At 40.8% G+C, this 22,764-nt stretch overlaps 1 protein-coding gene across 1 annotated transcript in view; it reads left to right on the top strand.

The window, feature by feature from the left end:
• FNDC1 (fibronectin type III domain containing 1) overlaps positions 1 to 22,764 on the top strand; it is a 56,345-nt gene that overhangs the window by 21,417 nt on the left and 12,164 nt on the right. Inside the window, exons 2-15 of the mRNA XM_015858070.2 lie at positions 1,581 to 1,784; positions 3,313 to 3,411; positions 4,570 to 4,684; positions 4,966 to 5,153; positions 5,444 to 5,551; positions 7,335 to 7,523; positions 8,304 to 10,082; positions 10,809 to 10,924; positions 12,359 to 12,470; positions 12,852 to 13,223; positions 16,995 to 17,063; positions 17,763 to 17,915; positions 20,554 to 20,784; positions 21,583 to 21,691. Coding sequence (XP_015713556.2) covers positions 1,581 to 1,784; positions 3,313 to 3,411; positions 4,570 to 4,684; positions 4,966 to 5,153; positions 5,444 to 5,551; positions 7,335 to 7,523; positions 8,304 to 10,082; positions 10,809 to 10,924; positions 12,359 to 12,470; positions 12,852 to 13,223; positions 16,995 to 17,063; positions 17,763 to 17,915; positions 20,554 to 20,784; positions 21,583 to 21,691 — 3,844 coding nt within the window. The remainder of the gene's footprint in view (positions 1 to 1,580; positions 1,785 to 3,312; positions 3,412 to 4,569; positions 4,685 to 4,965; positions 5,154 to 5,443; positions 5,552 to 7,334; positions 7,524 to 8,303; positions 10,083 to 10,808; positions 10,925 to 12,358; positions 12,471 to 12,851; positions 13,224 to 16,994; positions 17,064 to 17,762; positions 17,916 to 20,553; positions 20,785 to 21,582; positions 21,692 to 22,764) is intronic.

The raw sequence follows: 22,764 nt of genomic DNA, 5'->3' as shown, positions 1-22,764 counted from the left end.
TTTTTTGTGGTGATGCTGCAATGAAGACTTCTGCCTACAAGATCAGTGACTGGTGAGCTTCTGAAATCTGTGCTCAGCATCTGCTCAGGAGAGCAAGAAGAGACTCTGTGGGAGCAGGTGTTTAACAGCACATGTGACTGAACATTCCTTGAAAAGCGATTGGGGAGCCTTGTGAAAGCAATTCTCATCATTGTACTGATTTGATTGGCTGATTAATCTGGGTTTATAGCTGCTTCATTTAGTTGGACTGGTGAGAAGCAGCCACCAGGGAGGCACAGTTAAGTCTATGTGTTTAAAATGGTGATGTTGTCTTTCTGTAGGTGAAATAAAAGTTTCAGCAAAGTTTACCGTGCTGAGCTGCTGCCCAGTGTTTCAGTGCAATAGCATAGTTCACTGGGAGTGTGCTGTTCTCTGCGTGTGTTATATACCTGTTTAGCACTGAAACCTTGCATTTCTTGGAGACTTCAAAGGGAGCTCCGCAAACAACTTTGAGAGTCACTGTGGTCCTTTCCAACGAATAAATTAATAGGATAAAAGTTTATTTGTAGACTGTGAGAAGATGAAGCTTTGTCAGCAGGTCAGGACCCAGTGCAAAGCTTGTTTATAGATGTATCACTGAGCAGGAACATTGCGAAGAATCTGCTTTTGGTGTATGTGGGGACATGGGGGCATTGATACACAGTTCAGGTGTCATAACTGGAAATAAGTAGGAGCTCCCAAGCTGGTGCTGGACAGAGGATCTCACTGCTGCTCTGGCAGGGGGTACTTCAGTGTACTGATGTCTGCCCAGGTCTCTGCAGCTGGCTGCTGGTACAGTCCCAGGCTCTTGTTATCCTGACATTTCTGCAGTTGCAGTAGCTGGCTTAGCCAATATGTGAGAAGATTTGAGTACGAGCAGTCTAGATGGTTGAGGAATCCTTGCTTTATTGCTGCTTCTTGGAAGAGCACTGCTAATTTGCCAAATGGCTTGCATGAGGTACCTATTACAATGCAGAATGCTCAAGCGTCTTGTAGCGGGAGTTCATGAAGTCAAGTGGAGGCATTTGTAGAACAGACCTGTTAAATGCAAGGCTGTCAGTGAGCAGAATCATTAGTGAAGGATTTAGGAGAACCTGCTTTTAATGTATATTTCTTTCTAAAATAAAGTCTAAAAATAGTGAAATTGTTCCGTGCTTCGTTTTAGACTGACCTTTAGCACTTGCCAGAAGAATAATGTTCTTGTGTGCCTGAACTATGGAAAGGGGATTTATAAAAAATGGGGAAAGATTAAACAGGAAAGCTGCAAGACAATCCTGGTTTCTGGCAGCAGCTCTTGTACTACAGTGTGTTTTCACTTTGGGTGTGCTGCACCACTCTGTCTGAAGTGCCTGAGAAATGACATTGTGGAGTATTGTGCATCCTACCAGGAAAGCTTCTATCTGCAGTTGGGTTTTAGAGAAAAATTAAAAAACTACAGAATTATATTCTTTGTTCTGATGTTATTTGTGTGCTTGCAACAGATGTACGTGGGCTGCTGTATATGTCATATGCTTTATAATAACTGTGGTGGGGTTTGTGTGTGTTTGCTTATTTTTTTGAAGAGAAGGACATGCCAAGCAGACCTCTGAGAGCTCGTGCCCAGTCTCCAGATAGCAGGTTTCCTTTTCGGTGGAGGCCACCTTATGGAGCAGGCTTCAGGGGTCCACGCGGCAGATCGCAGATCCGTGGGTATGGAGAGAGCAGCCGAAGGATGAGCTATGCTCCACTGCCGCAAGAACGGCAAAACCAGGAAGCAAGAAAACTTGGTAAGCTGGATTCCTATCATATCACCTGGGGGAGAACTGCTGCCAGACTGCCCTTGGCAGTTGCCCCATTGATTTGTTCGGTGTCTTTGGTTTCACTTGCCATATCTGACAAGGCCGTTCCCCAGGCAAAAAGCAATCTTCTGTAATTGCCTGTTGCTGCTACGTGGCCATAGATCATGTTATTGTAGCCATCAGAATGATCTCCTCTTATAAATGAAAATGTTTGCTATAAGTGTGTTTGGTGTTGCATGAAATTATGATTACCAAGCTGGAAAGCAAAGTAAAATGTATTAAAGAGAGACCATATGCAAGTTGCCTGTGTATGAACATCAGAGAAGAGGCATAGCTCAGTCTCCTGGCATGTGGTGGGGCACCTCTCAAATCCATTGTTCCTTCTCCTCTTCTTAAAAATCATGCCCCTGCATTATTTCAGACTAGTGGATAGAAAACTAACTCTAATCAAAGGTATCCATGTTTACCAGTAAAACTGTTTCATGGTCTCCGTACTGGAGTGTTACCCTCATGTGCCCATGTTCTTTCCTGATCCTGTCCGCTATTGTGTGTCAGGTTGGCCTCTGCTGTGCTTCCAGTCCTGCCATACTGTGATGATTTGTATTCCTTCATTAGATCACATGCTCTTGATCTAAAGGACTTGAGATATCTGTAACAATAGGGTTTGCAGCGATTTTGTTTCTCTTGAGGCAGAGCATTTGTTTCTGTGTTGTTTGTGTCATTGTCCTCTCACCTGTCTTTGTCCTGTGAGCTCCTCTACCTTGAGTGGGCTCAAGGTCTACACTCTTACTTTAACCCTCTTCCTGGAAGTTTTGGTTGCTCTTTACTGCTTGGATGCATTTGCTTAAGGTTAAAATTCTTAATCTCTCCTGTCTATTGGAAGCCGATCTCACAGACAGTTTGGTCTTGGATTACAAGACTGGTTATGTTTCAAAAATCACACACGGCTGCCAGAATTCCTGGCATTGTAATCTAAATATCTATTTCCTCTTTTATTTTGTAGGCTTTGTACAAAAGGAACGTATTTATCTTGGTTTGTCCAAGGAGAGAGAACTCCTAGGTCGCCTTTATCAGTTATTCCAGGGTTTCACAGCCTTTCCTAGCAGAGATCTCCTAATTATTCTCATCCCTTCTCTTCACTTTTCATCTTTCTGCCAAGACCAGCTCTGGAAAGAGACTCACTGTAGCTGACAGTGCTTCCACATCTGTGCAAATGTTGCGTTAGCAATCCAGTTCTCTTCTGGTCCGAGTTTCTCTGTAGTGCTTGGCTGCTGTGTTTGCTGCTGCTGCTTCTGCTTCTGAGGCTTTCATCCTTACTCTAAGTTTCTTCAGGCTGAGATTGTCTCTAGGTGTTATGTATGGTGGGTTTTGAGTTTATCTTTTCCAAATAAAGTTCTTATTCTTTTGTATCTTGAGAAAGAATAAAATTAATTTTTACCTGTAAAGACTAATGTTTGTTGTTTTTTATAACGATAAAGCTTACAGATAAGTCTTTATTCTCTCCCACCATGTGCAGCCTCCGAATCAGTTCATGTGGTTTCTTTGCCATCACGAAGTAACCCAGGACGCAGTCAACCTGTCTATAGGTCATCTTTAACTAAAAGGAAAGTCATAGGTATGTTTCTTTCACATCAGCTGTCAATTCCTTGAGGTATCTGAATGAAATGAGGTAGTTTTGTGTTTCTTGATTGCAAATGATAGAGATGGGTTTTTCTATGTGGGTTAAAGAGCCTGGTAGTTGTCTTTGCTTCTGTGTCTCAAGTAGTACTAATAAAAGAATAGAATCTTACAATATGGTTGAAATTTTGTTGTTGTTGTTGTTGTTGTTGTTTTTCTTCTTTATTTTTTAATCTCCTCTGCTGTAGCTATTGGCAAACATTACAGACTGCAACAACCCCATAAGAAGGCTTGATTAAATGGAAGCCAGCACCTCCACAACTCAATGCCTTCTTGTCACACCTCTGCCTTTTTTGATGCAGAGTTGATTTCCAGTCAAACCAGTCAGCAAAGTCCTAGTAAAGTGTTCACTTTCTTTTGGAGGGAAGAAGCTACATACTGTAGTTGTGGTCAAAAAGGATGAGTGAATTTCTGAGTCACCTCATTGCCTGTTTCACCTTCTTGCACTCTCTCATTATAACAGTGCAGGGTGGATGGATTTGTTTCAACTATTTGAAACAAATGCAAAATACCTCTGTCAAAACTGGGAGCTGTGTCATTAAAATCCCAACATGCATCTTCTCTGTGGAGGTGTTGCTGTCCACTTCTCATGCTTACTTCCTCCCTTCACGTGCTCCCATTGCAAGCAACCACTTTCAGGAGGAAGGCAGAGATTCCCGCTTCTGTGGCGCATTTATGAAATACTGCCGTCATGAGAGGTGGTGAAAAATGTGTGTTCTTTGTGGATAGGTTGCCTAAGTCGCTTTTAGAGTAGTAGATAAGACCTCTTTGCTACTGTGCAGGAGGTTTTGTTTACATTGGAAAATCTTGTATTGCCTGAGAACCACCCGCATAAAAAACCCATTTGGGAGAAGTGAAATGTGCTTTGCAGCCACTTGCTTGAGCAAAATATTACAGGACTACGGAATATATGAGTACTCAAGTCCTACTAGCAAATGCATGTGCATTTCCACTACTGTTGTCTTTGCTACGCATCCATGCTATCTGCCTATTATAGCATAAATTACTGGGTTGTTTTTTTTGTGTGTTTTTGTTTTTTTAAATGAGATCTCCGCTATTCTTGTTGTTTATGTGCCATTTTATTTTCTTATTTCAGAGGAGGAAGAGGTGGAGGTGGTGCAGGACATAACTGTTCGAGTGATGTCCTCACAGTCTGTGCTCGTTGCTTGGACGGACCCACAGCATGAAAAGCAGAAGGCTGCAGCAAATAGGTAATTAGCCCACATGTCCTTTTCTGAATAGATACTGGAGGTGAAATGCTGACAGTACGGTACTGATTAGTTCTATGTTTACTTTACAGTTGGTAGTGGGAGCAGTTTTGCTTAGGGCACAGGAGCTTGCATGTCTCTGTGATGGTGGCTGGTAGGGGGTGCTTCACCATCTGGAGGCAAAAGTGAGCACAGACAGCACTGTGGGATGGGGCTGGGACCTCGGGGGCTGTTGCTTTCACTCTGCTAATGTGCTTTGTGTTTGAACTATTGTCTAATCCCAGGCAGTACAGTGTTCGTTATCGGGAAAAGGGAGAATCAGCAAGGTGGGATTACAAGCAGGTGTCAAACAGACGGGCGCTGGTGGAGAACTTGGCACCAGACACCATGTATGAGTTTGCTGTCCAAATCTTGGAGGGAGAAAAGGAAGGCAAATGGAGTGTGTCTGTTTTCCAGAGAACCCCAGAGGCGGGTATGTATGAAGAAGATCTAGTGCTGCTGCAGTGGGATGTGAGTGGGAGAAGTGGTTTGGGTATGTTGGGGAACAGCACCACAGCTTGGACTTGCCTCTTCCTTTGGGTGCATCAGCCTGACACAAAGGTGTAATATGGGCTTGCATGGACCCAGACTCTGTATGTACTTTGTATTTGTCTTTGAAATGACCATATAGGCATTTCTGCCACGAGAGGAAGACGCAAAAAGCATGTACCATGTAGGTCATGCTTTCTTAATTGCTCTTTTTACTGTTTGTCTGTTTCACAGCTCCTACGAGTGCACCCGAAAATTTAGATGTTTGGCCCTTGAAGGGTAAACCAACTTCTGTAGCAGCATCCTGGGATGCTCTCCCAGAGAGCGAAGGAAAAGTCAAAGGTAAGTCATCATTCTCTGTTTGTAACTCTGAAGAGGACCTGGTCTTCTCAAAAGCAGATTGCCACTACACAGCAAACTGAAACCGCTGACTGTGCTGGGACTTCCATGGTTGTTAGTGGCTCACATCCAAGCAAGATTTCCTTGTTCCAAGCCCAGATTTTCTACTGCACTGCTGGGAAGCCATCACCTTGTTCCCAGGATATCACAGACCTTCCTGAGGTATCCCACATGCATACTTACCTCTTCTTCATCATTAAGCAGGTTGAACTGGAGCTCAGGAAGGAGTTTTCCCAAAGGATTTGTAACAGTTAGGCAAAAGAAACAAAAAAACAAACAAACAAAAAAAAAACCACCCAAGAAACAAACAAACAAAAAACAAAACAAAACTAAGGAAGAGTTGAGTGGCTGCCAAGAATGTGAGTTTGTACTGTGTTTTATCTCTAGTTTATTGTGGAAGGAATGCCTCTGTTAATAAAGCAAGCACAAACAGAGATTTCAACAGATTTCACACATAAGGCTTATGCAGTGTAGCAGTGTAGTATGTGGCTGGAAAACTCATTTGTCAGTGGCGATTAGCTTGCATAGGGTGGTTTTTTTGTGTTTTTTTTTTTTGTTTGTTTTGTTTTTTTTTAAAGCTTTCTTGGATTTTTTCCTCCTTTTTTCCTTCAAAAAGAAACAGGCAGGATTTTTGGCCTCTCTCATTCCCACCAATGGGATTGTATTCTCCAATAACACAGGTTTCTGGAAGTGCCTCATCAGCACTGTAGCATCTCAGGGTTTAAAAAGTCCCAGTCCTGGAGGGAAGTGTGCTGTGTCCCTGTAAAAGATCTACTGTATGCATTCTTCAAGGCAGTGCTGGAATTCTTTCTTCTTTGAACTTGGAAGGAGTTTTGCCAGTTTCTTCAATAGAACTGCAATTCTGTCTAAGAATTATTATTTCTTAAAATAAGATCATGTAGCGACATTATCTGAAATTTAAAATCTGCTTGTCATTTTGAGCAGTCTCTAACCCTTCTTCCATATCTGGCTGGTCATCTTTAGCCAATGCACCCAGATGAACTATTTTGAAGATATCTGTATATTGAAGAGCTGAATGCTTACATGCACTTAGTATACATTTTGCTTGGCTATGAAGTATTACAAGAGAGGCCTTATATTTAAACTAAATAAGCAGTGTACATGATATTTACACTGGCTAAGTGAAACCACTGAATTAGCACTTCATAGTCATTTTGATAGCACATGGTAATAAGGAATTATTGTCTTTCTGTCCTTTTGTTTTGCAGTCTTTCCCTTTTACATGTTTATACCATTATTTTTATTTATTATTATTTACATGTTTATACTATTATTAAAGAACTGTCCTCTGGTAGCCATTTGAAAGCTCTTACAGAGGCTTCAAAAGACAAGGAAATCTGCATATGGCTAAGATCTCTTCAGGCCCACAGTAATCCCTTCCTACGGACAACTAGCAGGGCGCATGTGTACCACTGTAATCCTAATCTGAAAGATGAGGACAAGACAAATTTCTTAAGTCATCTCAGTCATTAGATCATTGCAATGATTTGTTTTTATCTTTCTATTAAGATGAACAAATATCGATGTAACTTACCTATCTGTAGATATATCATATCTTTGTACTCCAGCTGTTGACTCGACGTGCATTGCTAGTGTATTAATTTTAGTAATGCACGTTCTAATTCATCCTACCCATACAGTCTGTCCGCTGGAAACAGGACTGTTTTCAGTTTCCTCCTTCCAACCGTCTGCCAAATCATTTCAGAATACATTCTTTCATACGCCCCTGCTCTCAAGCCTTTTGGAGCAAAGTCCATCACCTACTCTGGAGCTACAACATCAGCCATCATAGATGGTCTGCAGGCTGGAGAGCGCTATATTTTCAAAATTCGTGCAGCAAACAGGAGGGGACCCGGTCCTCAGTCTAAAGCCTTCAGTGTTGCCATCCCAGCAGGTAAGCAACAAGCCAGTCACTGATTGCTTAGTTTGCCTATTCTTGGTTTGATTCCAGTTGTGTTCATTCTCTCACTTTTCTTAGCTTCTCCCTTTCTCCATCTATCTAACCCATGGGATTTTACTTCTTCAACATTGTTTCTGCTAGCTCTTTTCATCATTACATTGTCCAAAGAGATGCTTGCAGATAAGCAGATAAGCTTAGTAGTTAAGCTTATAGATGAGCATTCATTGCCCTGCCACATGTAACATTATGAACGTTGTAATATTTTAAATAAAGGCACATCATACTCTATTTCCTGTTATGCTGCATGAATATATGTGCTCTTGTTATGCAAAGGCCAAATAAAACCATACTTGGCTCTTTGGTTGCACTATTCCTGACATCTCCTTCTCTTTGAAGTCAGCTAAACTAGCCAACTTTCATACAACTCCATGTTTGCCTCCTTGTCAAAGAGGTGCTGTTGTGGGACTTTGCATAATCCTAATCTAAAAAGGTGTCCTGCCTCAGACAGAACAGTACTGTCATAGTCGTGACTAAGTTCTGCTAAATATCTGGTTCTGCTGACCGAATGTTTCAGTCCCCACTTTTATATACTTGATTTTAATTGCTTGAAGTTTTACTCAAGTTACAAAAAATTCTACGTAGGTGGATTAGTACAGAAATAAATACCGTCTCACATTCTCCCAAGTAGTCTTGTTCTTGTACCTGACTGGTTTCTCTTATTGTATTTTGTTCTGCTATTGTTATGAATAAACACTTTTTTTTTTTTTCTTCCAGCTCCTAATGAGGATTCAGTTGCTAAGCAACAAACAAAGATTCAAGACAATTCAGAGGTTAAAAAACCTGTGAATGCTGGTTCATCTCCTTCTGAAAGTTCCTCTGTTTCTTCACACATGCAGATGTCACTTCCCTCTAAGCAGTCATCTGTTCATTCACCTGGTGTTGGTGATAAAAAGAGTCTTCTTTCTGAATATAAGAATAAAATCTTGAGTCGAGGAGGTGTTCCAAGTAAATCTCAGTTACCTTCCAGAAAGACAGGAGAGCTGGAACGTAATCTCCAATCTACTGAAGTGACAGAGGATCATAATTCATCTGAAGAAGCTCCGGTGACACTACCAAAAGCCCAGGATCACAGGAGGATTGTTAGACCCCCGTCTTCCAGCCGGACAATCCACCCAGTTCTTGCCTCAGGGAGAACCCCAGTTCGAACCCACACATCAGAGGTGTCACGGCAGACTACCACAGAGAAACGTGAGCCATCAGCATTGTCACCATCCCAGGCACAGCGCTCTTCTGCCTCATCTGTTCCTAAGTACTCAGATAATGAAACAAAGCACCTAAGGCAAAGTAACACTAATGTGCCTTCTCCTAAAGCCTCTTCCCAGTCTCTGCCTGCTAAAAATAATGATCTCTCTAGCAGTATGGAAGAAAAGCCAGATCCCTTGCTGGTGAAAGTGCCTTCTAAAACTTCAGAACCTGGTCTCCTGGGTTTGCCATCAAATCGGCAAGCTGTTGTAACTCATGAGGTGGACCCAAGCCATCCAAGTATATCTTTGCCTAAAAAGACATTCTCTTCTCATCTTCCATCACAACAGACCCAGAAGACTTCCCGCTCAGAACCTCTGCAGAAGGTACTGCATTCCAGGGGCCGGCGGCTGCCATCTCCTGTCTCATCCCATAGTAATGAAGAAGATGATGAGGATGTAACAGAAGACAGTGACAGAGCCAGCAGCCGCTCTGTGTTTCCTAAGGAGGTGTCCACTTCTAGAGGATTACCTACATCTTTCTCTCAGGGAAGCTCAAGTTCATCTCTATCAAAGCAACAGCAGCCAGGTTCTCAGGTACCTTCCTACAAATCAAAGCTTACTCAACCAAACTCTAGTTTTGCCAGTGGTAAAGCAAAAGACAACCAGTATAATTCAAAGTTGTCATCCACTTCTTCAAGACAAACTCGTCCCTCATTACCTAGTCAGTCAAGGGCTGCTACAAGAATGGTGTCCCATACGGAGAAAAAAATTGACCTGTTACCATCTAAAATGTCTCAAACTGAACTTCCTCGAAAAGTTCCTTCCTCCTCCTCTTCTAAATCTCATCAGTCAGTTTCTGATGAAGAGGATGATTATAACAGTGAGTATGATCAGAAAGAGATGGAAGAGAAACCTACATCTTTGGCAGCAAAGTGGTCTCCTTCTCTTTCTAGAGATAATAAAAACACATTTGATGACACTGTTAGCAATAAGAGGAAATCTATGGACACTCTTCTACCTCACAAACTAGGATCCGAAGAGGAAGATAAGGAAGAAACTCCAACATTAAAAATGTCTTCTCCTGAATCACCAGGCAGTTCTGCTGTAGCATCGCGAATTATTCATTCCTCTAACAAACATACCCCATCTAAACCAAGCTTCATCTGGCCACGTTATTCTCAATCGACAACGACGCACACTGTTCCTCCAACAGTTTCCTCTTCCACTTTGTCCCCTCGCCAGCGACTACTGAATTCCAGGCTACGGAGCCCTTCCCAGCGGCAGTTTGTTAGACCTCCTTATAGGCAAGGTACCTTGTCTTTCTTCTATTAATTTTACCGAATTGAGGTTTTTGAAAGTTCAACAGTCCTGTGAAAAGTTCTGTATCAGAATGCAAACTCAGTTGTTTAGTATAACATTCTGCTTTCTATTTTGGATGTTCTTAGGGAGCCCAGTTTTTGAGGACATTGTCTAGTCCATGTGATGTGGTGCCCTAGGACTTTGGTCCTGAAGTCTGATCTGCACAGGCTCCAATCATCCGTAGTGATTTCTGGGTGTTCAGTTTTGTGTAAGGATAGATTAGGAAAGTTATTCTGTTTGATAAGATTTCTTCTCTCAACACACTCCGCAGATGTTTACAAAGCTCAAAAGTATCTTGATCGCTATGTTTCCACCTCTGCTGCAATGCACGGCTGCTGAATTGGGTCTTATATGGCTACTCAGAACCAGCAATGATATTACACATTGGTTCAATTGCTTACTTCTTGAATGTTGATTGCAGATTCTGAGATGTATCATAATGAGAATGTCCTGAATATCTTTATCTGTTAAACAAAGTTAAGGGTTGCTAGTGGGAGATATCTTAGAACCTTCACCAGTAAAGCACCTATACAGGATTTGCATTTAACAGTATAGTCTTAAGAGGTTTTGTATTTCTTTGCATTTTAGACTGCATTTTAAATTACATTATAAAATACTGTGCTTTGAAGTATACACAGTTTTCTTCTGAACAGTGTATTTCCTTCTCTTGTTTCAGGTTACAATGGCCGACCTAATCTTACAACAAAGAATGGAAATGGAAAAATATTAACTGGTAATAATGAAAAACCAAGTGGACAGAGAGTAATCAATGGCCCACAAGGAACAAAGTGGGTAGGGTGACCTCTGCAAATTTGAGATGCTTTGGACTCTTGTTTTACTTACTTTTTCTTTGAGAAATAGAGGAGAAGCAGTGCCCCTAGTCAAAGAAGCTGTAAAATGAGGTGATGTTTAATGGTGTAATTCCACTGTTTCATTTAAATCTAAATACTCCATTTTATTATTCATACATTTCAAACATTTGATTTAAAACCTTGAATTCTTATCTGCATCATTACTCCCATAGACTTAGCAAAACATTTTTCCTCGTGATCAGTGGAACTTTTGCTTCCCAGTGACTCAGGACACTGCTGCACAGTGTGAATGGAAACTGTCCAGAACAGTTCCCATGAAAGATGGGCTCTGTGATGATGCTTCTTCCAGATGCTCCAGAGAGAAGCTCATGAACAAGACCGTCAGCATGAGAAGTTGTTCCATAAATGGCATGGTGCTCTAAAAACAAATAAGTCACAGTAGGTTTTATGGGGTGAAAAGCAAATCCAAAACTCAGATAGACTTCAGAAAGTGGACTAGAAAGGTCCTAAGGAAGCTGTGGAGCAACTGTCCCAGCTGCAGAAGAGGAGTGCACTGCTACAAGTAGAATTTTCTAAATATCTTGTAAAACAAGAAGACCTATGTCATTATCTGTCATCATCTGGGGCCTGGAGGGCTTTGCAAATCTCATGATTTACTGTTCCTCCTGCAACAGTCTTTTCTGTAACACCAAGTTCAAATTTTTCTTGCCAACTTGAAAGTGCTGCTCTTGTCTTCTTCCCAGTTCTCAGTAGCTAGCAGCTTTTGTATTTTTGTGTTCTGTGCCACTGCATGTAATAACCCAGGTTAAAACAGCACACAGTTCAGCTGTTTTGGGTTGAAATAGCAACGAGGACTGGATTTTAACTGAAGTAACCTCTTAAATTCAGTCCAGACTCTCAGACAGATTTGTTTTATGAGACAGAGGCTTTTCTTCAGTCTCCTACCTCAATTAAAATCTTAGTTACTTTGTTTTCACTACTATTTCAATCTAAATTAACTAATTTCTCTCTCTCTCTCTCTTTTTTTATTTTTATTTTTTTTTTATTTTTTAAATTAGTGGGCATACTTTTAAATACTGTTTTTAAAAGGATCATACTCAAATAAGCGTTACATGAATCCACCTTAGTAGTAGTGCAGCAAGTCAAGGGAGTAGCTCCTGTATATGCCAGCACTATAGAGGCCAATATGAATATGGTTCTTGTGCAACATTGAAGCCTAGCTCATGGGGATTTGCTTTCTTCAGCAGTAATTTGTCAGCAATACTTATGCTCACTTTTAAAAGTCTTTCTGGAGCTGTTGTACCTATTCTTCATCACACTTAATATCTGAATTTCCCCAGGATTTCTGTTGCTGTGAAATTTCCTTTCATATTATCTCATGTTGGCTAAATTTAAGTCCATCTATTGCTTTTAGATTGTAGATCTTGACCGAGGACTAGTGTTAAATGTTGAAGGAAAATACCTCCAAGATTCCCAAGGCAAGCCACTTCGAGTGAAATTAGGAGGGGACGGACGTACAATTGTTGGTAAGTTGCAGCTTCCATTTACAGAAAAAAAATCTAAAGTTTTTATTGCACGTGGTACAAATCTTTGAGCTGTTTGGTGCTCTAAGCATTCCTAGATCCCGAGCAAGCCATTTAGGATTACTATACTTCAGGTCACCTTCAGACAGTCAGCACATCACAGGATCTGGGAATGCCAGGGTGCACACTGCAAGGTTCTTGAGTATGAGGCAGAAAGAATCACCCAATGTGTCTTTCCTAGATAATAGCATTCTTTTCTGCCAGATTAATTATAGCAGGTTGTAGTTACGCTCAGCATTCTTGTTGTTCTTACTGTTGCTAAGTACCACACTATTAGCCTGCAACAGATAATAAATGAGATATTTTGATTTTGTTCTCTCCTAGATGAAAAAGGTGCCCCAATGGTGAGTCCTGATGGAATACCTTTGTTTGGACATGGCAGATTTAGTAAGCCTGTAGCAAGTGCACAAGATAAACCAATAATAAGCCTTGGAGGGAAACCTCTAATTGGTCTTGAAATGATTAAGAAAACAACCACTCCCTCAACTACAACTACAACAACACCCCCAACAACTACGACAACAACTACTACAACCACCACAACAACTACTACAACTACCACTCCTGAACCAACTACAACTGAACCTCCCACTGAGAAACCACCCCCAACCTGTCCTCCAGGCACCTATGCACAGTATGATGATGAGGGCAACTTGCTGTTAGGGTTCGATGGCTTGCCAGAGTGCAATGCAGAAGGTAACTTCATTTTTTGCTGTTTGAACTTGTTTGGTTGTGCTTTTTGTACGCCACACTTGCATAAATGTGAAGCAGAAAAGAATCTGCCTCTGAAAATTTTGGCCCGCATGATAAAGTAAGGAGCTAAAACTACAGCAGCTAGGGTTTGCTTATTAAGTGGTTTTCCACTAGAAAATGCCAGCTTGCCCCAAAGCTGAAGTTTATAATGAAAATATGTTGATTTCAGAAAAAAACTCACATTCTGTTGAATCCAGTCTTCTGACATATGTTCATGCATGTGTGCACAAACATAGGCAGCAGTTTTGCAGCTAAAACAGCCGCCACCTAGAATCAAATCCTCACTCCAGGCCAGGGGAGGACCCAAAAGAGTCCCTACAGTTTATCCATTTTGCATTTATTTCTCATAGTAAGTTCTGAAAAGTCTCTCTTTTGGGCTATGGTGGGATGAATGTTCAAAAGATGGGATTCTTGTTATCTTTCCAGACCTCAGAGGTAGCAATTTTCAAGCAGAAATGCAGCATAGCATGGATGAACTTGGGGAAAGACAACCTTGACTCTGCACAGATAATACAAAGATTTGTACATTAATTTCTGTCTCATCTAAAGATAGAAAATGGTGTTGGTGGATGCCATTATTTCTCTCATGCAGTTATAGAAGCTTCGGATGTTGTGCAAATCTAAAATCCAAAATAAACAAATCTAAGTTCACTGGAGTTATGGAGCGTTGAGCCTGTTCTTATCAGGTTTTATCCTTTCACCACCTGAATGCTGCACTGAAAATCAGTTAGCTACTTATTGTATGAAACTGGATCAAGGAGCACCACGGCAGTCTTTATTCTTTCCTCTTATAGGTAGTCCCCTGCTCAGTCTAACCAGGGGCAGCAGAAGCATGGCTGTAACCTAAAGAAAGAGTTGGCAGTCAGACTTCTGCCATCTGGAGTAGCTAGTTTCAGTGGGTAACTGAGCCCATTTACATTACCTTATATACGTATATCTCTGAAGCCAAAGTAGATTTACTAGTAGGTCACGTATGCATGGCCTGAAAAACTTGGTTAGAGCCAAGAATGAGAAACAGTACTTTTGTACAGACTGCGTGTTCAGTCAGAATGAGCGACTCTCAAAGTCGCTCCTAAACTGTCTGGTGTTTCAACAGAAAATCTGCAAATGGATTGAGGTGTACAAGTACAAGGTGATGCTGGATTTCCACTCTTTACCTGTTATATAACTTGAGCAACCTAACAAGCACGAAAATTTGTCTGAAGGGTGATTATTAGGATTTTCTTGCATCATTTTTCTTCATCCCGTTGGTCAGCAATTTATGAATGCAGCAAGACAACCTGCCTGTTCACAGAGGAGCTTCCTTGGAGAGAAAGCATGATGATAGTATTTACTTAATGGTTGCTGTTTGTTTGTTTAACAAGTGCTGTATTTGTTTCAAGAGGGATAAACAACTACTACTTGAACTATCAAAACATTTCATGCTGTTCTCCATTGATGGTTTCCAAATCATATTTCTACTTTGCCTTTCCTTGTAATCTGTATCTGGAATGCGCTTCAGTTCATTTAATGAAATGCTTATTCCTCCAAAGCTTGATGTTTTGTTGCTAAGAGCTTTACTTCTAAACAGCCAGGGTCTGCAAGTGCCAAAAAACACCGACATGTGTTCTACTTAAGCTTTGGCAAATTCACTTACTCTCTGGCAGAATTTTTGCCTAACCCAGCAGAATTTATTATCAACTAGATTCAAAAGTCTTGAACTTTCAGGAAGGGGATTGACAGCACTGGAATGATTTGCCAGTGCAATCAGTTAGGTTTTTTTTTTTTTTGTGATCTCATGTGGAATAAAGCCTCAACTATAAAATCAAGTAGTTGTTGAGCAATCTGCTGTCTTCACAGATAGCAAAAGACCATGGCAAACAAGACTTAGCCTTACTTTGCACAGGCAGGGTTGACTGAAAAGATGCAACAAGAGTGATTGGAGCAAGCAGGAGGAATACAATTGATATATGGGGAGAAAATAATAGACACGTCTTTTGGGGACAACCCCACTCTCTTCATGCCACAGGTAATGCAACAAAACACAGAAAGGGAAGTAGAATAGGCTGCACAGGCACAAAAAATAGAAAACAGAATTCAGCATAAATAAATACGTTATAAATGAATGAAAGCTGATTAGCTAATAGGTGTGAATGAGTTGAAATCTATTGTACAGTAGACTTCAAATTTCTGAGCCTTCCTGATGATTCTGGGGTCAAAGAGAATGGTGTGTGTTGCAGATACTGACTGACACCAGTGTGGTAGAAGATCTGCAGAATTCCACAGGAAATCTAGCCTGTCAAAAGTGGCTTTCAAGTAGCTGATCTTCTGAAGAGCACAGCCTAAACATACCATTAGAAAATGTCAGAATTGCTATAAAAGTCTGGCAAGAATTAACGAAGAAACTTCATATAGTGGAAAAAAAAAATCCATCATTTTTTACAATAATTGTTAGGTTTAAATTTTAAAAAAGCAATACAAAACATATCACTCACACTTGTAATTTATTTAATGGTGGCAGTTGAAAAATTCCAATATTCATAGTACTGGCCTAGTGAAAATCACTTTCTCTCGCATTAAGTGCTATATGAACTTCCCTAATTTAGCATAGTTACCCTGAGGTCACTGCTGCCTGTCTCTTCTATTTGCATACTGCCTTCCTCTCAAACCCAGAGTTTCATTGAAGACTTCTGATTTTACCTGCTGTGGATTTCAGCACTATGCTTCTGATTTCTTTGCATTGCTTTTCATGGCTAGTCTGAGCCTCGTGTCCTTAGAATACTGTGGAGAAATTTCTCCAAGCATGCTGGGAAGCCCTCAGAATTCACAAGTTGAGCTACCGGGCAGTTGAAGTATCAGGTGCTGAATACCTAATGTACAGGGTGATTAAGATTTACATGAGCGGGAATTCAGGAAGCATTTGCATTAGTCTTTGGGCTGAATGGGAGGGTTTTGATGTGCACCTCCCAGTCATCTCTACTTGCTATGCTTTTATCTGTATTATGGAGCAATCTCTGTGTGAACAATTTCAATTCCTTTTGGATGAAAACAAGGCACATGTATGTGCCCCAACATGTAAAGGGCATTCAGTCTCTTGGATCAGACTAGAGCAAGTGCAGAAGAGATCTGGGTGCTGGACCCTGGGAGACCCAGCACAAACTGCATCATTGCACAAATCCATGCCTTTTGGAATGAATTGGTATGGATCTATGGATTGCTTGATTTTTCATACCTTGCAAAAGATATCTGAAGTTTTTAGTTTTGTGAATTGCTTTGAATTCATCTTTTATTTTCTTTAATATAGATTTCTTATATTTGCAACTCTTGAGACTATAGAATATTTTTAAATCCTGACATGAGTGCCATGTGGTTGTAGATAGTCTGCCTCTGCTCCAAGAGCCCTCGAGCCCAGGGCAGAGCCCCTGGAAGGTGTATTGCTCTCAGTTTTCAGCAGCAGCTATCAAACCATTTTCCTCCAGCAAAACTCCTGTCTGTTGCAGTTAGCTACTCACTTGTTATTCTAAATATGTGGAATGGACTGTCACTGTGTTATCTGGCAAACTTGGTGGTTGTCTTTATTTCTTTATAAATCAACAAGATAAAGATTTTTATTTTAAACTTTAATATTTTAATGGGATGGTGACCAGTGAATTTTTATGTTTCTTTTTCTTTTTTTCTTTCTTTTTTTTGTTTTGTTTTTTTTTTGTTTGTTTGTTTTTTTTCTTTTTCCTGCAGTAGATACATTCTCAGGACTGGATTCAGAAGTGACAGCGACTCCAGAGGCATATGTGATATACGATGATGGTACTGTTTAACTATAAGTATCTATTGCAAATGACATGTCTTGTAGCATGGTGGCTTTTCAAAGAGCACTGGAATTAATGGCACTGAATATCAAGGACAACGGAATGTCAGGAGGCTCATATGTACCAATTTGCTTTCCCTTAATGGGACTGCAAATGGCAAGTACAAGACACTATGTCTGAAAGTTACTGGAGGGTTTAAAAGCAGTAGGAACCTGCTCCAAGATTTTATATTAGTAACATGGAGGTTGCTTGAAAAAGTCTTATTTTCTACTCTTTTATCTCTCTCCTTTGGCATTTGAAGGCTTTGGCTGTGGATTCAACTACTGTGCTGTCTTCCTTTGGGGTGGAAAGGGGAAGTGGCAAATAGAGCTAGTTCAGAATATAGATTTTACAAAAATATAGAATATACATTTGTTTACTGTCACTCTTTTCACCTATGTGAATGAGGTCCTAGTCAGCAGTGCCATTAGTTTTCTAAGGCTTTGTGCTTGCTGTCCATCAGTTTGGTGGAAACCCTTGCGAGGCTGAAGTGTGATTAACTGTGATTTAGAGGCCCATAAGAAATGTGCAGTAGCTGTAGTAGGGCTTCCTTGGGCACTTCTTTGGGATTGATCATAGAAATTTTTTTCTTCTCATAATTAAGCCAAAATAATGTGAAAATAGGGTATAACGTTTTCATTTTGTGTTTCCTTTGAAGATTATGAGTTTTTGGAGAGCACTTTGCTACCAACCACCACTACTGTCACTACCACTACAACAACAGAATCAGAAATTGACTTTCCAGAGACTAGTGTTGTTGGTACTGGCCCTGTATCAGAATATGACATTGCTGGGAAGAAACGGTTCACTGGTAAGGATATCCTTTGCATTATGTAGCTTGATGCTAGTGCTGCAAGTAATTCTTGTTCTGGGAAGATCAGCCATTAAGCCAAGACTGTTGCATGAATATGACCAACAGACTAGGGTGGAGTCCTTGTAAGGACTGGCACAAGGGAAACCTACTCTACAGTACTTTGCTCATTGCTTTCATGTTTGCACATCTGCATGTGGACTTACACCAGTACTGTTGAAGCAGTGCAAACCTGTCTCTATTTTACTGTGCTATATATTCTGCATCACATTCAGTTTACTTGAAGTCAGTGAGAAAGTCAGAGTATTTGCTTTGGTGCTCCAGTAAGCTCAGCTGCATCACTTCAAATTCACACCTGTAGTTCAGGCAGTACAAGTCTCCACGTAGATGTATCATCCTCTGGAAGACCTAGTTCTTTTCGCTGCCCTGTGTGATGCCTGTAATTTCACCATGTACATCAAAGGTGTGCTTCACGTAGGACATATGGGAAAGTCAATAAATGAATGACATTTGGATATGAACTTTCCAAAAAGTAAAGCCTGCAGACATAAATTTGACTTTGCTATTTCTTTGCTCTGCAGAAGGAACTTAGGGAATGAACCCACAGTATGCTGTCAGGAGGAGTGAGCATTGCTCCAGCATATGTGAGTGTGTAGATAGGCACTCTTCTCAGAGCTGCTCTGCTTCAGTGTCAGAGAAGCAGCTTGAGGTCAGACTGAAGGGATGTTGAGGTGCAAGGGCATTGTGTTCCAGCCTCCAGCCAACACTGCTCAACCCCTAACACTCTTTTGAAAATGTCTGGACTTTGAACTGAGGTCAGATCACGTGCTAGCTTGCCTAGTGTTTCAGATGTGAGTTCAGGGGATGGAGAGTCATCTTTGAATCATGTCTTGCTTTCCATTCCAACATCTGCAGGCTTCACATGGCTTACAGTGGAACTCTGCTGCTGGAGCGAAATATTTGCTTTTATATTTGCCAAGACTTTTTCCAGTGCATCTTCAGTTTTGCTGTCCAAACAATTTCATAATGTTTCTGTTTAGTTCTCTCACTGACAGTTCTTCTTGATTCATTTAGCTAGAGGGGCTAAAATTAGCTTCATTGCAAGATCTGGAAAAAATTCCTAAGGGGGCATGAAATCCAATAAGGTAAACCAAGAAACGTTAGTTTATGAGCATTTAAAGGCACTGGAGAAAAAAAACACTACAATTTCAATGGGTTTTATTATTGCAACAGAATAAACATTTCCAAAAGCAAGTGTTATAGTCTTTATTTTGAATGTTATTATTGCATTTAAATAAATAACAAGATGGTCTAGTCTATTTACTGAGCCAAAGTGGAATTCCAGTCAATATAAGTATTTTAAAAATAGAAATTACAGACTGTGTTCCTGGAAGGTGAAGACTTGTGACTGCCAATCCCTTAATACCCAGTGGACCACTGTGTTAATTGCTTTAAGTTTTCAGACTTCACTTTGGAATTATTCTTGCTCATCCTGTTGTTTCAGCCTAGTTTCAGAATGTTTGTGTAGGACCTGGTAAAGTCTTAGATATTAATCAAAGGCTGGCAGGGTCTGTTCTCCTGTATAAAATGCCAAGAGTCTGTGTGATGTTTCCACACAACGTCCCAGAGCAGCTGTAGGTAGCGTGTAGAGGGTCTTGCAGCCAGACTGCTCTCCTCTGCATCTTGCAGTAAAAATGGACCTCCTTTCTTTAGGTAATTGGGTACAGTTGTGAGTGTGGGGTAGCCCTGAATGTTGGCAGCCCACCTTCCCCTGCTTATGAATCAAATTGAGGAGGATCCATGCTTTGTTGCTGCAGTGGCTTCTGATTACAAAGACCAGTAAATGGTTCCTTGCATATCTCCCTTGTGCAGATGATTTCTGTATGGAGAGAGAGAACATGCAAGAGAAGATTCCTGGCTACCAAGCAAGGGCAAGGCTATAATCTAAAGCTGTTGTGATGTGAACATTGGTTGCTTACCTGGAGATCACCAAAAGCTTTGTTTTCCTTTCTAAATTCCTTTGGCAAAGTGCAAGAGACTGGTCTGAGGGGTGTAAGCTAAGGAAAGGCTAAAGAGGGCACAAGCAGCACCAATCATTTCTCTACCACGGTATTTTTCATGTTGATCCTTTAGATCAGGTTTACTGCTATAGCAAAAGGAAGCCTGCGGAACTTGGCTGAGACCAGTTCACCTTGAAGTACAAAGAAATGTGTAGAGGTTGGACAGCCAGAGCTGCCCAAGTCAAACTGGCTAGAAAGATTAGGCAGAAATGCGGGAAGCCACTAGAGCCATGAAAGTGATGAAAGGTTTGGAGCATCTGATGAATGAGAAGAAGCTAAGAGAGCTGGGGTTCTTCAATGTGAAGAAGAGGAAACTTGTCAATGTGCATAAATAGCTGATGGGGACTGTAAAGATGAGACAGTCAGGCTCTACTCATTTGGTGTCCACTGAAAAGAGAAAGCAATGGGCACAAACTGAAACAGAGGAAATCCTGATGTGATCCCAAGCTGGCCTAGGCCACAGATGACCTTGTCTATTACTCAGAGCTGTAGGAATCATACAGAGTATTGTCAGCCTGCATGTTACTGTGGAATCTACAAAGTACTAACTAAATGTCACCCTTCCCTGTCTCTTTCAGCACCTTATGTGACCTATCTAAATAAAGATCCAGCAGCCCCCTGCTCCTTGACAGAGGCCCTGGAGCACTTCCAAGTGGAAAGCCTTGATGAGATCATCCCTAATGATCTTAAAGAGAAAGACATTCGTCCCCTCAGAGCCCCTCATAACATCACTGTTGTGGCAGTAGAAGGCTGTCACTCCTTTGTCATCGTGGACTGGGCCAAGCCTGCCCAAGGAGACATGGTAACAGGTACTGCAGAACTGATGTCCCCAGCGCATGGGTAGGCAGGGCTGTTCTCCTGAGGGAGGAGAGTTTTGCTGGTTGACCATTGTTATCAAATTGAGCTAACTGCTCGTGAAATTCTCTCTCTATTACATTTCTCTGAGGGAGAAAAGAAAGACTGCTTTCTTAGGAGTGAGAAGGTCCTTTTGTCATCCTTCAGTGCCAGAGTTATCCATTTATGCTGGTCCAGATATTTCAGATTTTTGTTCTGCTTCTGTGGCAGCAGTTCTGAAGGCATCACTTCTCATCAGTGCAGTGTTTACAATAGCAATTAGTTTGACTGACTACTTCTGCTCCTGGGTAGCACACTCAGCATCACTGCAGGCACTTCCCAGATTTGCCTTTTTCTTTCACATTTGCATTTAGTCCCCTCTGAGCTAAGGCAACTTCAGACCTTTTAAGAGCCACATAAAAGCACAAACTGACTTCAAAAATGAATCTCTAAATTGCTAGAAAACACTGAAATAGATAAATAGCTGAAATATTTTTAGAAGAAAATCAAAGCCTATTTGCCATTGGACCCAAAATATCTGAATATACATATAATATATGCCATGGAAAAGGCCTCTGCTTTGGTGCTGCTTGTTATTGGCCAATGACAGGACATTCTTGTAGCCTGGGTGGTTCCAGGAAAGCTAGGCATTCACTCACAAATTCAAAGATGCTTACATTCCTTCTAACTCGTGAAATTGAACATGGCACCTAAGGCTTGGAATACCTCTTAAGTTTAAAATGCTCCCAGCTTTTTGTCTTTCCTTTTTACAGGCTATCTGGTTTACAGCGCATCCTACGATGACTTTCTGAAAAACAAGTGGTCAACCAGAACTGCAGGTACTACTCATCTGCCAATTGAGAACCTGAAGCCAAACACACGGTAAGGATTTGATCCATTTTTATCAGTTCTGGAAGGTAATTAAACACATTCAATAATTTAAAATCTTTTTTTTTTTTCCCTTGGTCTTGGTATAAGTATTTATGCCTGATCTAGATTTTAATCATTCTGTGTGGCAGAAAATTGTTTTATGAACCGTATGACTGTTTGTGTGATATGCTTACCATGTTAATACTGGAGTAGATGACTGTGTGTACAAGAATATGTGTTTGTATATATAAAAACACTTATCAATATGGGAAAATTTTATTTAAAAACTTCTAGTTTTTATATGTTCTAGTTGTATGCATAACTTAATCAATTTTTGTGGGAAGAGTATATTAAATTATACTCTTGTTGTAATTTAATGTGGCCATTCCAACATACCAGCATACTCAAAATTTAGCAGCTATGGGATGGTGGGAAAAGGTGCCAGCTCTCAGTGGCCTGTTTTTGCTGTTTGCTTACGTTAGTTGTGCCAGTAGAGGAGGCTTCATGGTATAAAGAGACCAGGACACTTGCTTGGAAGTCTGTTTGGCAGGAACTGTGTAGCTCTTTATCTTGCAAAAAATCTCACAGAAGTTGCAAAACAAGAGTGTGTGCTGTGCATGATGTTGGAATAGTTTATAGTGATTGGGTGGGAAGTGAATAGGCACAGAGGGAACATGTTAAAATCACTGACATACTCAGTGTCTCTCAATCCTGTTCTCTCAGATGCTGAGTCTGCCGTTTGCTAGATGTTGGTTCTTCACTTTATAATGACTACAGTCTCTTAAGGTGTTGTGTGCTGCTCATGTATTTGATAGTGTGGGAGATGCACTGGGATTGATCCTGGGGACTAGCATGCCTCACTTGATGAGAATGTATAAATCAGACCAGTCATTCCTAGAACAGCCACAGCAGCACAGAAGAGAGAAACAGTGTTCTTTAAAGGATCTTTTTGTTCCAAAATGGTTTATGTATGAGGGTTAAAAGCAGTTGGGAGTATGGTTTTACATCCCACTTGTTTTAATTGCTGTATAACTTCTCATATTATTCAAGGGTTTGGTTGATTGCTAAAGCCATAAACCTCAACT

Source organism: Coturnix japonica, chromosome 3 (assembly GCF_054131305.1).
Source record: "Coturnix japonica strain WE chromosome 3, WE-NBRP24, whole genome shotgun sequence".
Classification (NCBI taxonomy): Eukaryota; Metazoa; Chordata; class Aves; order Galliformes; family Phasianidae; genus Coturnix; species Coturnix japonica.
Note: the sequence above shows the minus strand (reverse complement) of the source record. Positions and strands in the feature narration are given on the sequence as shown.